General features: G+C 39.0%; 1 protein-coding gene across 1 annotated transcript in view; it reads right to left on the bottom strand.

The window, feature by feature from the left end:
* Positions 1–18,638, bottom strand: part of MYO1D (myosin ID) — a 341,349-nt gene that overhangs the window by 184,912 nt on the left and 137,799 nt on the right. The window contains exons 15-16 of the mRNA XM_065896475.1: positions 11,089–11,255; positions 1,186–1,393 (exon numbers count right to left, since the gene is read on the bottom strand). Coding sequence (XP_065752547.1) covers positions 1,186–1,393; positions 11,089–11,255 — 375 coding nt within the window. The remainder of the gene's footprint in view (positions 1–1,185; positions 1,394–11,088; positions 11,256–18,638) is intronic.

Raw genomic sequence — 18,638 nt, 5'->3', positions numbered from 1 at the left:
ACCTTTGTGACCTAGATACAAGGAAAGCCCTCTTAAATAAAATTCCAAGGCACAAAATATAAGGCCAAAAAAAAAAAAAAAAGAATCAAAGAACTTGATTATGTCAAAATTAAGGATTCTCTTCAACAAAGCACATTAGAATGCCGACAGAACAGGAGAATATATGTATGGTATCTAAAGTGAATAGAGATTAATGTCTACAATAGTCAAGGAATTCCTGCTAATCAACAAGAAAATGATACCAATTACAGTAGAAAAATGGATAAAAGATATGAACAGGCAGTTTACAGGAAACCCCAAAAAGCAAACAAGCATTTAATGAGATGCTCAAATTCAATGGTAATCAGAGAAACAGGAAGTAGAACAACAATGAGATATCATTATACTTACTAGTCTGGCAAAATTTAGGTACCTGGATGATACTGCTAAGGATGTGGGCACATAGTAACCTCTACATACAAACTGGTGATGTGCAAACTGGCAGACATTTTGGAGAGGAGCCTGGCACTACTTACGCCAATTAGGTCTACGTATACCCAATGACCCAGCCACCTTTCCCCTGATGGATGTCCCAAGGACATTCTCCTAGAGGAACACGATTTCTTTTTATATGCATACATAATTTTTTTACATTAAAATGGTTCAATCAGAAGGTATGGAAATGGGTAAGAGGGATAAAAAGAAATACCTGAGTGACTGAATGAAATGAGAAGGGGCCCTGCACAGATCAGTGATGACAGGTACCACGGTCTTACGAGGACAGCTGAGTCAGCACCGCACACCTTGGCAAGTGCTGGCGGTGGGTCGTGATGGGTGAGGGAGGTGGTCGCACACAGGCTGGCCAAGCTTGTAAATTATAAGATAGAAAAAGTCCTTTATGCAGTTAAGCTGAGGGAAACAACTCAGTTAACTGCAAGAGACAAAAACCAGACTGCTTCAGACATCTCTCTGTTTCTAAATACCAGAAGACAGAATAGCTTCAGAGCTTTGAGGATAAAATAATTTTGAGTTCACGCAGCCCAGTAAGTTTTCCATGTGTGGAGTCAACAGAAAACACTCTTAAGATATGCATAGATGCCAAAAAGTATACCATCGTGAACATTTCTTGAATCAAAGAAAACATTCAACTCATCTTTAAGAACATAAAAGTAAGGCCTTATCCTTATATGTAAAATATTAAATTACCTTTTGTAGAAAGAGGACAATCCTTACGAGCATCTGGGCACGGAGCTCTTCCAAGGTAAACAATGTTTGGGGTGTTCGAATGAAAATTTTGGTCTTCCCATAAGCTACATCATCCTGAAAGCCACAATGTTTAATCAGTTTCTTGACAGCCTCTTTGTCTGAAGGGAGGTCATGGTTGGGCCAGGTGAATTCAGAGATCATTTTGTACCTGGATGAAAAAAAGAACAGGGCACGGGTTAAGGGAGAAAAACCATGTGGTATCAATAGATGCAGAAAAGCTATCCAATAAAATTCAAGATGCTTCATAGAAAGAAAGAAAAAAAAACTTCTGAGCAAACTAGGAATAGGGGTGAGTTTCATTAGCCTGATAAGAGTCATAGAAAAAGGCTTCAATAAAGTACAACACTCCTTCAATAAAATACAACACTCACTAAACAAGGATTAGAAGGGTATTCCTTAATTTAATAAAAGCTATTTGCCAAAAACTTGCAGCAAATATTATTTGTAATGTGGCAACCTTGGAAGCATTGTCTTTACAAATAGAAACAAGAAAAGGATGCCTCTGTCATGGGTTTTTGAACAGGTAAATGACTGGGGAAGGAACAAAACATCACTTATGAACAATATGACTCGCTTCAAAGGACATCAAGCAGATCTTCAGATAAAGTATCATCGCTAAAAGAAAACTAAGCACAGTTCTGCACATAAGGTCAATACACAGATCATTTGCAATTCTACATACAAGCAGCCAACAGTTCCTCAGTACGTGGCCCTCTCATAGGTTAGTGTGAGGGTGACCGTGAGTAAGACAGTAGTCACAGAGTCTCAGCCTTTTGTAGCCTAATCTCACGAGCGACATCCCATCACTTTTGACACATTCCATTTTGCTAGAAGCAATTCACTAGGGCCAGCCCACACTCACAGGAAGGGGATTACACAGGCATGAATACCAGTAGGTGGGGATCACTGGGACCAGCTTAGAAGGCTGCCTACTGCAGTACTTCTCCTCCACCCTTGGTGCAAAGTTGTTTAATCCATGTAGTCAAATTTAGTAATGTTTTTCACATACTGCATCTTAACCTTAAGACACAGCGAGAAAGGTTTTCCTCACATTCAGGTTACAGAGTAATTCACCTACGGGTTCTTCCAGTACTTATATGTTTTCACATTTTACGTTTAGATCTCTGGTCCCTTTGGAGTTTATTTCGATACAGATCCAACTTTTGACAAAAGGCTATTTCCGATATTATTTACTAACACATCTGTCTTTCTCCCTCCGATTTAATATATGCCATTTTATCATATGCTAAACTTTCATATGTACTTCCGTTCATTTCTGAGCTTTCTGGTCTGTTTCATTGCTTTGTCTGTCCCTCGGCCCCATCAGTACTGCAAATGTCTAATTATAGATGTTATAAGTATATTTTAATATCTGGTGGTCTTTTCTCCTTCTTTTCCTTTTTAAAGGTATTTCTAGATATTCCTATGTGTTCATTTTTCTATATGAACTTTAGAGACAATTTGCATAGTTCCAGGGAAAAACAATCACAAAACAAAAGAATCCTTTCTGGTATTTTTATTGGGTTCCCATGTTAAATTCATTAAATTTAGCTTTGACGTTGAGTTGTCCTATCCAAGAACAAGGGGTATCATTCCATTAGTTCAAGTCTACTTTCGTGCCTTTCAGGAGTCTTCATGTTCTTCTCCTAGGGCTTTATACATTTCTGGTTAAGATGCTATGTATCTAAGGGGCATCTGATCCCTTCTTCTTGATGTCTCTCTCTTTTCCTGATTTCCATCTTAGCTTCCACAACAGCACACTCTCCCTAGCTTCCTTCTGTCTCTCTGGATATCTCTTCTCAATCTCATTTTCTGGCAACTCCTCATTCCTGGACCCCCAAATGTTGGAGTGTCCCAGAGCTCATATCAGGCCCCCTTCTCTCTATGTACAACCTCCCACATCGCTTCATCTATTCCATCCACTTTGTTTTTCAACTCATGCATTTACTATCCCAAGCCCAGTTCTCAGTTCTGAGCTTCAGACTCACATATCCAATGCCTATATAGACCTAAAGGTGTCTTAAATTCCTCTTTCAGTCCTTCCTACCTCAATGTCCTCAGTTACTAAAGCCAGAATCCTGGGAGTCATATTTGATCCCTTCTCTTCTCTATCATTCCTTCTAATCCATCATCAGGTCTATTGACTCCACCTCCAAAATATATTTAAAATTCAACTATTCTCATCTTTACTGCTACAATATACGCCACCATCAAGTTGACTACAGTAGACTCCTAAATTGTTTTCCATTTCCTCTTCAACCCATTCTGCGTATTTAGCAGCCAGAGTAGTATTCCAAAGAGCCTCACCTCATCTTTATCTTTTACTCCTGCTTTCATTATTCTACTCCAGTCGCCTTGGCCTTCTTTAGGGTCCTGTAATGCGGCTGCCTCTTTCTTGCTTTGGAGACTTTGCATATGCTGTTCCCATTGCCTGGAATGCTTTTTAATCTACTCTTTGAAAGGCTGAGACTCCTCATAGTCTGTTTTTGATTCTCCTTCAACAACCATCAACCCTCACCCCCATTATTCCTCTCTAGGGCAGCCAGATGGGTTTCTTTTCCTCACACCATTCATCACAGTTTGTAATCATATTGATTTGTGTGTTTGTCTGTTGAATGTCAGTCTATGGGTACCACGAAGGCAGGGATTTTGTTTTGTTCCCCGCTACACGCCATGTGCCTATCGTGTTGTCCACCATACAATGAGGAACGAGATATGAAAGAATGGAAGAAAATACATTTAAAAGTCTAGTCACTTGCCAGATAGAGACAGAAACAGAAACCAAAGAGTTCTAATATGAAGAGAAAGGTAATATTAAGTGACGTCACGTGAAAAAAGGAAATAAAATCTAAAAACTTCCAAATTCATTATAGAACTATCGATAGAATAAGAGTCAACAGGGAGTAATGGCATTTGTTTAAAGTTTTAGGCGTGTTGCAGAAACTAGAAGCAATCCAACTGCCACACTGCTCAGCTAACACATCAGGGTAACGGCGCCCTTCCCTTCTTCCTGACGGTCAAGGGCATGCCCCAAGTTCTTCAGCAAACCAGCATCCTGAACTTGCAAATTAAAAAGCTAAATTCAGCTGCTTCCTGACAACCCGTTTTACCTCCCTGAAAGACTTCAGCAGCTTTTAAGGTTATCAGTACATTTAAAATCCTTCTCTCTCTTTTTCAATAAAAGAATGAAAATGAAAGTGACAAGTAGAAATTTAGGTTCACAGCTAGCTTACAAAAAATCTGCAGAATCTAAAAGCACAAACTCATTGCAGAAAATATTACTTTTTCTCCCACCAGGACTGAAAACATTCATTCAATGTCCTACACACCTTCCATCCTACCCCATGTCCCACTGTTAATTAGTTCAATCAGTATGACATTAAAATAAAATGTCAGTTTTTCAATGTGAACAAACTCATTTTATGTAAAGTGGCAGATAAACACAGCCTGCAGAGGAGGGATAGGCCATCTTCCCAGAGGCACATCCCACCATCTCATCCAGCACTCTTCCTAGACGACTCTAGTAGAGAGGACCTAATCTCGACTTAGATAGTCATCAACTGGAGAGACTTCAGTCTTTCCACAATTCTGTCTTTTAAAGGGCAAGTTTGACACTTTTATTGTGATTATTAATATGTTTCAATTTTCTCAACTTCTCATTTAATGTTTTCTATTAATTGTGCTTTCTCTTTGTTGCTTTTTACCCTATTTTCTCTCAGGCAGACTGAGTTTTCTTTATGCCATTTTATTCCTTCCTCTGATAAAGCCGCACATTCAGTTGTGAGGCGGTGCACTGTTAAAGACGATAGGTTCAGAAGCCAACTGCCTGAGTTCAGACACGGCTACACCACTACTTGGCTCCGGGACCTGAGGCAAGTTCCTTAACCTTCGTGTGTCTCGGTTTCCTCATCTGCATAAAATGGCGGTAACACGCTCTCATCTGGTTGTCGGCTTTAGGAACAGACTACATGCAGACTGTTTAAAACAGTGCCGGGTACATATGGTGTGAGCACTTCACAATGTCAGCACTGTTATTATTATCATTCTGAAAAATTAAATATGTACAAATTTATTTATGTAAAAATACATACTTTTTCCTGTCTAGTTCATTAACATCTATATTCTTCCCATAAGGAGTACAAAAGTCTTTACTTCTCTATATTTCTCACTACTATTTTTTGTTGCAAATGATTACTACAGACTTCTTTTTCCTCCTTACAATCAATACTTGTTCAGATTTCACAAAAAGTTTTACCTACTTATTTGTTCAATGTTGCCTTTTTGCATTCCATATCTTCCTCCTGCATTTATTCTCCCTTTTGCTAAAGTATACCCTCTAGAGATTTTTCAGAGGGTCTATGACCCTCTCAGAATAGTAAACTTTCTGAGCCTATACACGTCAGAAAACGTTTTTATTTTGCCCACACTCTTGAATGATAACTTGGCATGGAATAAAATTCTAAGCATAAACTTCACTCCCCTTCACTGTGAAGATACTGCTCCTTTGTCTGTTTACACCGACTGTTGCTGACGAGAAGTCTGATGTCAGTATGAGTCTCATTCCCTCATAGGTAGTTTGCCTTTCTTCTTGGGAGCTCTAAGCATTTTTATTTATGTCTAACATTCTGAAAGTGAACATAATGTACTTAAGTTTCCTTAAAAAACTTCGTATGTTTTACACTCAGTGTATTCTTTCATTCTGACCCCTAGACTCCTCTTTCCTTCTGGAGCTCCAGTTAGATGGCTTCTGGCTCTCCTGGATCAACCTTATACGCAGCTTGACTTTCCTTGAGTACTTCCCATCTCTCTTTCTTTGTGATGAGGCCTGGAAGAAGTCTTCAGCTCGATCTTCTAGCTCACTTAAGTTGTTTACAGGAAGTTTAGTCAAGAAAAAAATTTTTCTAATTGTGGTAAACTTTATGCATAGTAAAATGCACACATTTAAGTACACGAATCAGTAAGTTTGAAAAGTGTGTACACCCATAGAACTGACATGCCAATCAAGATACAGATCATCTCCAAAATCTCAAAGAGTTCCCCCATTGCCCTTCTCCCTTTCCAGTCAACCCCCAACCCAGAGCAAAGCACTGCTCTGATTTCTATCTGTTCTTAAACTTCGTGTAAATGGCAGCATCAAGAAGAAATTACTCTTTGGCGACTCCTTTTCAGCCTAATGTTTTATGCATCCATGTTGTTGCTGTATTAGCCATTCATTCTCTTTAACGCTGCTTAGTAACCACTGTATGATGACACTACAAATTGCCGATTCCTTCTACTGATGGACAATTCACTCTTTCATTGTGCTTGATCTGGTTTTCATTTTCTAAATCTCTAATCAGTTCTTTTTAATAACTACCTGTTCTTGTTTCTAACTTTGTACTCCTATTTTAGGACCATAATTCTCTCCTTTATCTCTTGGAGAATATGAAATAGGTTTATTCTAATGTCTTTCACTCCTTGCTCTGGTCCCTTGGGGGTGAGGTTTTTTATTTGTTGAGCTTACTGTCTCCTTTTCATTGGTCTGGCCTTTCTCAGATGTTTAACTGTTATCTCGTCTCCTTTCCCAGAGTCCTTCTACGTACGTGTACATCTTGGCCTTCGTTGGCCTCTTGTTAGGTGGCTATCTTGGCCAATATACCTACGATGTCTACGTTACAGTTGCTGAGGTGGTTACTTGCACTGGCCATTAACCTCCCGCTGCGGCAGCTGGGTAAACTCCAGCACAGTAGCTGAGATGCTTCCTGAATGGCAGCTCAAGCCTCACAAGGCAGTCTTTCCTTCAAACTGTGACCTCGGCTTACTCCTGGGCCTTCATGTCTGTTTCATACTGTATTTAGGAGTGATTCACATCTTTCAGGTTCACTGAGAATCCCCCTTTTGATTCCATAGTGCGGCTATGCGTTAACGTGGCTTTAAATACACGTATTTCATATTATTGGGGGATGTTCTGGAGTGGGAACTGGAGATTTAAGCTCGTACTCCTAAGACCATCATATTTGAAATTCATAGGTTCTTTTTAATCTTTTCTATTTTTACATGAGCATTAGAAAACAGAATCCAATCCTCATAGCATGTCTTTCATGCCAAAAAACACACCAAACATCTTGAGTTGAAAGTAAAATAGGTGCATAGAGAGATTATGAGTGAGGACACGCACTTGCAAAGTCCTTGTCCCTCCAGGTCGAGCTTGCTTATTCTCTAATTTCAACTTCTTTCCATGGCTTCTATTATCATGGTGTCATGATCGTATATTTTTAGTTAGATAAATATATATTTTAGGTAAATATACTTTTAGTTCAGCCCCATCCTATAGTTACCCATTCCCACCCTGCTCATTCTAATATTCAACTTCTGCTGATCTTATATACGTGACAACACAAAAATCAATACTACAATTGAGTAATTGCTAGAATTCTGAGTAATGACAAGGGACTAACAATCTTCCTATTAATATAATTTGACACTGTTTGAAGTCAAGACTCAGAATGAACACATCTCTACTCATGACAACACTCCTACTCTACAGCCTCAATTAAAAAAAAACCAAGTTTCAAGAACAGTATGATTTCAGTAAGGAAAATGATCAGTTTTGAGCATAACCTTTTGATCAGTATAAAACTGTTTCCAGGGCTTCCCTGGTGGCGCAGTGGTCGAGAGTCCGCCTGCCGATGCAGGGGACACGGGTTCGTGCCCCGGTCCGGGAAGATCCCACATGCCGCGGAGCGGCTGGGCCCGTGAGCCATGGCCGCTGAGCCTGCGCGTCCCGAGCCTGTGCTCCGCAACGGGAGAGGCCACAACAGTGAGAGGCCCGCATACCGTAAAAAACAAACAAACAAACAAAAAAACTGTTTCCATTTTCTAGGCTATTCTGCTATAAAGTTTTATTCATTCCAAGAGTCTCCAATTAGTGTAAATCCCTTTCACTTCTTTTTTCTTTCTTTTTTTTTTTTGTTACGCGGGCCTCTCACTGTTGTGGCCTCTCCCGTTGTGGAGCACAGGCTCTGGACACGCAGGCTCAGCGGCCATGGCTCACGGGCCCAGCCGCTCTGCGGCACGTGGGATCTTCCCGGACCGGGGCACGAACCCGTGTCCCCTGCATCGGCAGGCGGACTCTCGACCACTGTGCCACCAGGGAAGCCCCCCTTTCACTTCTTCACACAAGTAGCTGAACACTGGTGGAGAACAACAGACAGTGCTCGGTGGTGTCACTCTACACTTATAACCTCAAATGTCAAGTGGGCGCTCAGATCTTCCTAGCAGCAAAACTACTATACACACCTATGCTTTCCCACTCTCCAAAATGAGTATTTTCATTTCCCCTCCAACCTCCTACACCACATCTCCTAATCTTCACTCTCAGCTCATGACCTTGCCTCATACTTTATTGAGGAAATGGAAGCAATCAGATAGCAGCATCTTCATCTTTGCCATCAGCCAAGCTTCGAGGTTTCCTGCATCTGTATTCATATTCTCTGCCTTTCATCCTGTTGCTAAGGGTGAAGCATCCCTGCTCCCATCTAAAGCTGACAAACCTTCCACTTGTGCTTGGGATTTCATTCCTTGCCTTCTCAAGGATGTTATTACAATTATCTCCCTCTCTCCTGTGTCGCTGGTTTCTCCCTCTGTTCTGAATCATCCCTACCTGCATACAAACATTTTCTAGTATCTCCTTGACCTCACATTCCACTCTGGCTGCTGCTTCTAGTTTTCTCTGCTCTCATTCGTAGCACACATTCTTGAGTTGTCCAGAGACATCCAATTTCTCACTTCACTTCCCCATCCTGCTCAAATGGGGCTCTGTCCAGCCTTTTCTCCTTTGACCTCTATGTTGCCTAGTCTAATGGTTAAGCTCCTGCTTTTATCTTACTTGATGGCACAGCAACATTTAATATGATAACTGTACTTTTCTTCTTGAAATGCCATCTTCTCTTGGCTTCTGTGACATAACCCTCTTCTGATATTTCTTCTAGCTTCTTGGTTGCTTCTTCTCTCTCTTTGCTCGTTCTTTCATGTCAGACCACAAAGCTAAATGTTGGCATGGGCCTCCTCCTCTTTTCTATCCAGTTCCAAGACTTTACATACAATCTGTATACCAATAACTCCAAAATTTCTATTTCCAGCCTGGACTCTTCCCAGAACTCCAGATTTGTATGGCTAAGAACTTACTTAGTATTTCTACCTAGACATTTAGTAGCCATTTCAAACCTAACACAGTCAGGAGACAACCTTGATTCCATCTTTGCCCCAGTTTCATGTCCTCCTCCTCAAGCTTCTCTTCCCCCATCTTTCTCACCTCAGCAAATGGTACCATGCTTACCCAGATGCTCCAGCCAGAATCTACTTGTTACCCTTCATCTCTCTCTACTACTCTCTCATTACGCCAATCCACGAGCAAGTCTAGTCCACCTTTCCACAAAACATACCCTGAATCAGTCCACTACTCTTGGATCTACAATAATTCCTTGTTCAAGGCACTCTCGTTGAGCTGCCTCTCCTGGATTCCTGCAATAGCATCTCTAAATGTCTCCTTGCTTCCTATTCACACAGCAGCCACAGTGATATCTTAAGACATCCATAAGACTGGGTTGCTCCCTGCATAAAATCCACCAGTGGTTTTCCACCACACTTAGCCAAAATCTGAACTGTTTAGTCTGGATTACAACATTCAAAATGATCTGGCCTATGTCCATCTCTGATCTCATGCTACACCACTGCCCTGTCACTCAGCATCCTCCAACCACACTGGATGATGTTTGGTACCTAAAACACCACTTATTATTGCAAGAGAGACTTTTCTCTGCTGTTTCCTCTGCTTCACCTGCTCTTTTCTTTGACCTTTGTATGGCTGACCCCTTCCTGCCATTATTATCTCCTTAGAGACTCTTCTCACCGATCAATATTTTATGTATTTGTTTATTCATATTTTGTGGAATCTGCAATCTACAACATAGGAAATGCTCAATAAATATTTTAAAATAGATGAATAGATGGAATTTAAAACACTATTTTTATGATACCAGGTGTCAACTATCATTATTGTTAGTAACAATAAATAACAATGGCAATGATACCTTACACTTATTGAGTGATTACTATATGCCAGGTACCATTCTAAGTACTTCACATATATTACTTCATCCCCCAGCAGCCCTACCAGGTAGTTACCATTATTATTCCCATTTAAAAAAATTAATTAATTTCCCCCATTTTATACATAGGAACCTGAGGCATGGAAAGGTTATATGATTTGTCTAAGGTCAAAAAGCTAAGAAATGGCAAAGCCAGGATTCAATCAGGTAGACTAATTTTAGGGCCTCCATGATTAACTACTTAATACTTTGTTATTATTATAGTTAGCAATATTGGTAATGCTAAGCAGCATTAATTGAACATCTATTATGTGCCAGGCACGTAGCCTTTTTACTTTGGTTAATTTAATCCTCACAACAAAAGGCTTATGAGGTAGTGTTACTATACTCATTTTATAGATGCAGAAGGAGAGTCAAAGAAGCTAAATTTCTAGCTCAAGGTCGTGCAGCAAATGAGTAGCATAGCCAGGATTCCAACCCAGCTGTGACTCCAAATCCTTGTTTACTCTCCTATACTACATGCCCCCATTTTCCCCATGAAGAATAAAATTTTTCCTCATGGTCCGTAAACCACAGACTCGAGGGGACTCCTGCCGATTCTGGGAAGGTCTTTCACAGTTGCAGTTTCCTCATGTCTTCTGTTCATTCAACAAACATTCAGATTGTCTGACAGGAGCTGATGCACGGTTAAACATGGAGAGGACTCCATAATTCTCAGTGTGCTAGCAGGTTTCCTTGTTTAGTCTATTCTCACCTGTGAAGAAACTTTTCATAGGTCTGGCGGAAGGCGAATCCTGCCCGACGCACCCTCACATTTTCCAGGAGTCCAAGATACTCTACTTGATGCCGGCAGCGTTCATCGTCAAAGATCTGTGGGGACTTCTTGTCGTTGGGTTTGATGCAACGTACATAATATGGTTCCTAAAGAAATGAATCGGCAAATGATAAGTTTCACTGGAGAAAAATCCCGGACTAAAGACATTGACGTGTCATTAGTGTTAGCTGTGTCAAATTAAGCTCTGTGACTCTCATTTCTCAGGCATAGACTTATAAAAAAATTCTTCCTTTCCCTTCAACTTAAATTTCCCTTCAATTAAATGCCTGGAAACTCTCAGGCATCCAGTTAAAATTTTGTATTATTATATTTTAGGACTCATCAGGAATAGTAGAAAGGGGGTAAAACTAGGGTGTAAACAATTGAGACATGTAAACATCAAGTTTTTGTGTATTTACAGAAACATGATTAAAAGTAACAGAAGGAGTAATTTAATAGAAAGAGGCAGAAGCTGTGGTAAAAATGCATTGTTGAAGAATGTAAAATAATTGGCACAGCCCTGGTACATACTAAGTGTTCCTTTCAGCTTTGAATCATTTCAGTCCTTCAAACTGGAATAGCTTCTTTGGAATATCAGTGCTTTTACGTGCCTAAAAGGAGCAAAGATAAATCTTCCCTAGAGAAAGATTACATAAACTTGGGCCTCCAATTATATCTATAAACAGTTTTGCAAATATAATGTTTGGAACAAAATAAAAGTTAACCAGATATATAAGGAGCCAAGATAACATGAATTAGAAATAGCAAAACAGCATACAAAATAAAAAGATCTGTAAGGGTCCAGATATTGGAGTTATCAGATAGAAATATTAAAACAACTATGCTTAGCATGTTCAAGATGACAAAAGACAATACTGAGAATTTTTTTAGAGAACGAGAAACTACAAAAAAGAACCAAACCAAGTGGAAAACCTAGGACTTAAAAATACAATAATGGAAATTAAGAACTCAGTGGATCAGCAGAAGAGTAGATTAGAAATTGGTGAAGAAAAAAATTAGTGAACTAGAAGGAAGGTGAGAAGAATTTTCCCAGAATGGATCATGGAGATGGAAAATAAAGAAGAGAGGTTAAGAGGCACACAAGACACTGTAAAGTGGTCTAAGTAACTAGAGTCCCAAAGGGAGGAGACAGAAGGGGCAGAAGCAATATTTGAAGAGCTAATAGCCAAGAGCTTTGTAAAACTGATGAAAAACAATTAAGTTGTAACAAACTGAAGAAGTCCTACAAACTGCAAGCAAGATTTAAAAAGAAAAATGTACACCTAGGTACATCAGTTAAACTTCTGAAAACCAAAGAAGGGCAGCCAGAAGAAAAAAGGCTGACTACCTAAAGGAGCAACAAATAGACTGACAGCTGACTTCTCAAAAAAAAATATGGAATCCAGAAGACAGATGAGTATTGTCTGTGAAATGCTTAAAGAACTGCCAATGTAGAATTTCACACCCAGCAAAAACGTTCTTCAAGAAGGGAAACGGCATAAAATATTTCCAGAATTTGTCAACATCAGGCCTCAGATATAACAGGATGAAGTTCAGGCAGAAGAAGAATGGTCCAAGAGGAAGCTCGGTGATATAGAAAGAGGAAAAAAGAAGTAATAAATGAGTAAATCTAAACAGATATTGACTATTCCTAGTAGTAATAATAATGATGATGATGATGTCATCATCTTACTGGCTATATATATATATAAAATAAATATTTATAAGTACATGACCAAAAGAGCGCATAAGCTGGGAGGAAGACAAATGGAATTAAGATGTTTTATGGACCTTGCATTGTCCAGGAAGGAGATAAAAGCACCAAATAAGATTAGATTTCTATAATCCAGAATGACACTGTAATAACTTGAGTAACCACCAAAACAATATTATAATGTAAATCTTCCAAAATAATAACGTGAATAAATGTAGTAATAAAAAATCATTGCAATACTGAGTTGTAGTGTGTGTGGTGGGGCGGCAGTGCAAGGAAAGGATGCCTCCCTAGGTTTAACTAAACATTCTGACTCAAAAGACTTACAGCCCGCACTTGGCAGGAGTCTACCCAGGAGGACAAGAACATGGTTTGCCAGCAGGCATGTCAAGGTCGTGCAGCAGCCCACACCGCAGTCAGGTAATAGCTCGGGCACAGTAAGATGAGGTCCGTATCAGACAGATGTGGGAAGTGCCCTTGGTTTAAAAGCCTCATGCCACATAGGATTCAATATCTCTTGTAACAACTCTAATGACATAGCTTCCAGGGTCCTTGAAAGGGACATGCCTAATACATGAGTCATCACACTCAGGAAGCCGAAAGTATGTCATCCCCACCAGACAATTATCATTCTCCCAGTACAGGTGCAATTTACCAATAGGCATAATTTTTATCTTAAGTGATGTTGCCTAGTAATATAGTTGATATACATCATACTAGGTTAACAGGGGAACAGAGCTAGAAATTTAACCAAGGTTATCAAGCAGGAGGAAGAGAATTTTGTTTACCTTTTGCCCACAGTAATCAATCAAAAAGGTTAGGAAGCAAAGAAAAAGAAATATACAAGAGACAAACAGAAAGCACTAATGAGATGGTTGATTTAAATACAACATACGATAGTTACGTTAAGAGTAAATGAACTGGGCTTCCCTGGTGGCACAGTGGTTGAGAATCCGCTTGCCAACGCAGGGTACACGGGTTCAAGCCCTGGTCTAGGAAAATTCCACATGTGCGGAGCAACTAAGCCAATGCGCCACAACTACTGAGCCTGCACTCTAGAGCCTGTGAGTCACAACAACTGAAGCCCGCACGCCTAGAGTCCGTGCTCTGCAACAAGGGAAGCCACCACAATGAGAAGCCCGTGCATCACAACAAAGAGTAGCCCCCGCTCGCCGCAACTAGAGAAAGCCTGCACACAGCAACGAAGACCCAACGCAGCCAAGAATAAATAATAAACTTATTAAAAAAAAAAGAATAAATGAACTAAATGATTTATTTGAAAGACAAAGATGGTCAGAAGGGATAAACAACAAAACTAACTATATGCTATTTATGAGGGACAAACTTGAAACATAAGGATATGGAAAGGTTGAAAGTAAAAGGGGGGAAAAGGATAGACCATGCAAGCCCTGGCCAAAAGAAAAGCTGCTTTTAACTTTTTTATTCATGCAAAGCTGACTTTAAGGCAAAAAGCAATATAAAGACATTGCATAGTGATAAGTGACTCAAACACTAGGAACTTGAATAAGCCTAATAAATTCTCAAAATATTTGAAGCAAAAATGGAAGGTACAACAAGAAGTAGACAAGTTCAGAATCAAAGTAGGTTTTATCACACGTTTCAGCACTGACAAAACAAAGTAATTAGTAAGAATGCAGAAACATTGGACAATAATAATATGACTAGCAAACTAATGGATGTGCATAGAATATTAAATGCAAATAATTTTAACACATAAACAAAACATATAATGAAAACTTCACAAATTTCTAAGGACTGAAATCACACAGAGTCTATCCTCTGATCAAATAGATTACGCTAGAAATCAAGAGCAAGAAGATAATTAGAAAATCTTATATGATTGGAAATTAAGAAACATACTTCTAAATTACCCTCGGGTCCAAAAGAAAATTACAGTATGAATTAGAAAATATTCTGAACTCAATAATTTATGCAATCATGTGGGCAAAGCAATCTTAGTGTAAGGTATCATTTGCGTAGTATAAGTAACTTTACTGAACAGAAACCAGTTGAATGGAATTTTACCAGTATTGACTGATTACCCACAGGAAGTGGTAACACTGGAATAGACACTTCATGACCAGCTAAGGGGTGGGGGGATGCCCTTTCATCCCGGTTAGTAAAGTAAAAACCTTCAGATAAGGAAGCCAGTGGAAATGCTTTCTCTATATTTAATCAGCATTCTGTTTCAATTTATAAACACCGCCTCCTCTCTCCTTTGTAAATATCCAGATTGACTCAACCTAAGAAATCCTAAATTTGACAAATTCTAAGTGTCTTATTAAGGTTAAATTCCCAAAGTTGACAGTGATCTTATTATCTTGCACTTACAAACCTGTTTCTCCCTATATTTTTGTGAAAAACATCCTTTGCCAAAGTACACCAATCAGTATATGTATTAGGCAGAAGATACCTGATTTAGATAGATATTCATCTATTGATATTTAACATGTGTTGAACAGTATCAAATAGAGTCAAAAGCAAATTCAAGTTCATTTAATAATTTACTGACTGTTCAGAGTGCTTTATGAGGTATCAAGAAGTATATAAAATTAGCAGAAGTCATTCTTTAGATTCAAAAGGCTCATCTAGGTGGCGATAAGACATGCATTTAAAAACACTGTGTGCTATAGTTAATAATACTGTATTGTATATCTGAAAGCTGCTGAGAGAGTAAATCTTAAAAGTTCTCATCACAGGGGAAAAAAAAGTGTAACTGTGCATGGTGATGTTAACATGGATGTTAATTAGACTTATTGTGGTGATCATTTTGCAAAATATGCAAATATTGAATCATTATGTTGTATCTCTGAAACTGATATACTGTTGTATGTCAATTGTATGTATGTCAATAAAATAAATAAATAAAATATTTAAAAGTACAACAAAACAAAACCACTGTGTGGACGCTGAGAAAATGCACTTCTGGTGATGGAGGACTAGGCAATTCATATCAACCTTCCTGAGGAAGTCACTGAATAAAAGTGCTACACAAAATATGGGGAGAGGGGAGAAATCTCAATGCATCAAGAGCTGATAACATAGCCAAGATGAGAGTAAGACTAAAGTCCAGAGGGGTGTCTTAGAGGCAACCGTCAATCTGGAGAGGCAGCCGTGAGGCTGAGCACAGCTGCTGACAGCCTGTGGGGTTCAGGGGATGAAAGCTGGAACTTGAGACCTTGGATGCAGAACTACACGTTGGTCTGGAATCCTGAAGAGCTAAACCTGGGAGTTAAAGGTGAATGGAAAATAGTCTGGCACTTTCAGGGATGGGAGGCAGCTCACTGCTGAGCCACTACAGGTCCTGAAATTGGATCAAGGTTCCAGAATGTCAGAATTTGCCTGATATATCTTTTTAAATGTAAACTTTCAACTTTTCTGTTATGATTAGATGTCATTAATAAGTGGCAATGTATCTGTATTCTTTTTGTTTAATCTGATTTGATAATTTTTGTCCATTTATAATCACTGTAATTACTAATACATTTGGATTTATTTCTACCATCTTTATTTGTCCCAGCTTTCCTATGTTATTTTGTCTCCTCTTTGCTATGTTTTTTAAGACTAATGATTTTTTTTTCTCATTCTGGCTTCCCCCACCCCCAACCACTAGTTTGGAAGTTATAAGCTCATTTCTATTCTTTCAATGACTACACTAGAAAATTTTATATGTATTTATAACTCATGAGATATACATATACCAATACTTTTGGTATTGGTGTATATATATAACCAATACTTTTATCCTTTTCCTGAACAACCAAGGACCTTAAACAGTTGAATTATAATCACCCACCCTTCCAATTTATATGCTATTGTTGTGCTACTTAGCTCTAACCTGTATTTTTAATCCAATAAAATATTATTTTACAGAGTCAGCTTACTTATATGCACCCACATATTTACCAATTTCTTTGCTCTTCATTTTGCATTTCAGACTTTCATTCAGTAATCAGACATCCTCGTATCTGACATATATCTTTTAGAATTTCCTTTACTGTGGTTCTAACTCTCTGTTTTTATTTTTCAGAAAGATTCTTTGTCGTGTCTCTGTTCTTGACAAATATAAATTCTCTTGGTATAGAATTCTGGTTTAGCTATTTTCTCTTCAAAGCTAATCTGCTTTTAAGGTATTTTCTTCGTCTTTGGTATTCTGGGGTTTCACTAGGTGCTTGGGAGCAGATTTCTTTTAATTTTTCCAGCTCGGGATACACTGGACTTTCTGACCCTGTAGAGTGGTGTCTTTCATCATTCTTGAGATTCTTTTTTCTCTTCCTTCTATCATTCTACCCATTCTCTCCTCTCCTTGTTTGACTCTGGTTACATGCATGCTAGACCTTTTCATTTTATCTTCCATGTCTCTTAATGTGTCTCTTATAAGTTTAATTTCTTGGTCTCTTTAAGTGGAATTCTGGATAATTTCTTCAATTGTTTCTTTCATTTCCCTATTCTCTCTTCAGCTTTGTCTAAACTAATGTTAAACCTATCCACTAAGTTTTAATTATTTAGTTTTTATTTCTATCAATTGCCTAGTTACCTGCTCTCAATTACTAGTTCTCATATTTTTTAGGCCCTTCATTTCTTTTTTTTTTTTTTTTTTTTTTTGCGGTACGCGGACCTCTCACTGCTGTGGCCTCTCCCGCTGCAGAGCACTATGAACTCCTTATTTTCCTTAGAACTCCATCTGTGGAAGTTCTTTAAGGTCTGGAATGAAGGTGGTTCCCTCACCTTGCTTCCATCAGATGCCTGGGGGCAATACCAGACCTGAATTGACCAGGCTTGAGCCTTTTCAGGCCACCCAGGTAGTGTGAATTTGGACTGCAAATCTCATAAAAGCTGGCTTACAATTATAAATTCTCAAGGGATGGTCACCCACCCTGCTTGGCTTAGTGCCAAGGACCAAGACGGGCAGTTTTCCTTTCAGATAATGAGGGGTTATTTCTAGCTCATTCTAGAGGTAGCTCTCTGAGGAGGCAGCCCTCTGGAGACCCACCGTTGTGTGTGTACATATGTGTGAGTATGCGTGTGGTTTGTGATCCCTTGTTAGTCACCCTACTCTGGGCAGGCCCTGGGCTTCCCTCCAAGGACCAGCCTTGGATACTCAAAGTCACCCGCTTCAACAGATGCTGACAGGGTGAAAGCAGCTCTGGTGCTCTAGTTATTTTTCCCTTCATTCAGTTAATTTCTGCCTTCACTCAGCACCAGGCCTGCATATTCTTTGCTTTCTTGTTAGTTCGTGACCGTATTCAGGAAGTTGGTTTTTATAACTTACTAATTTTTGGTTGCTCTCAGTTGGTTTTAGGGGGTGTTTTGTTCACCCTGTTGCTGGAAAATGCATTACTTACATGTATTTTAAAAATCTTCATGTTGATGTTCCTAGGTGAAAATCATCTCTAATTTTATTTTTTCATGTTAACCTTGTACCAAGGTAATATTAAGCTCATAAAATGAATTGGGTAGTGGCCTCTCTTCTTCCCTTCCTCCAAAACAGTGTATGTATGATAGGAATTACTGGCTCCCTGAAGGATTTGTAAGACTTACCTGTAAAACCATCTGGGCCTGAAGTTCTTGGCAGAATTGGGGGAAGGCAGACTTCTGATTAGTGATTCAGAATCTTTAAGGTTACTGATTCATTCAGGCTTTCTATTTCTTCTTGAGTTAATTTTGATAACATTTTTCTAGAAAACTAATTTTTCAAATTCACTGGCATGCAGTTGTTCATAATATTCTGATACTTTCAAAAATCTCTGCAGTA

Source organism: Phocoena phocoena, chromosome 19, assembly GCF_963924675.1.
Source record: "Phocoena phocoena chromosome 19, mPhoPho1.1, whole genome shotgun sequence".
In the NCBI taxonomy this organism is placed as follows: Eukaryota; Metazoa; Chordata; class Mammalia; order Artiodactyla; family Phocoenidae; genus Phocoena; species Phocoena phocoena.
The sequence above is the reverse complement of the archived record's forward strand: the minus strand, read 5'-3'. Positions and strand labels throughout refer to the sequence as shown.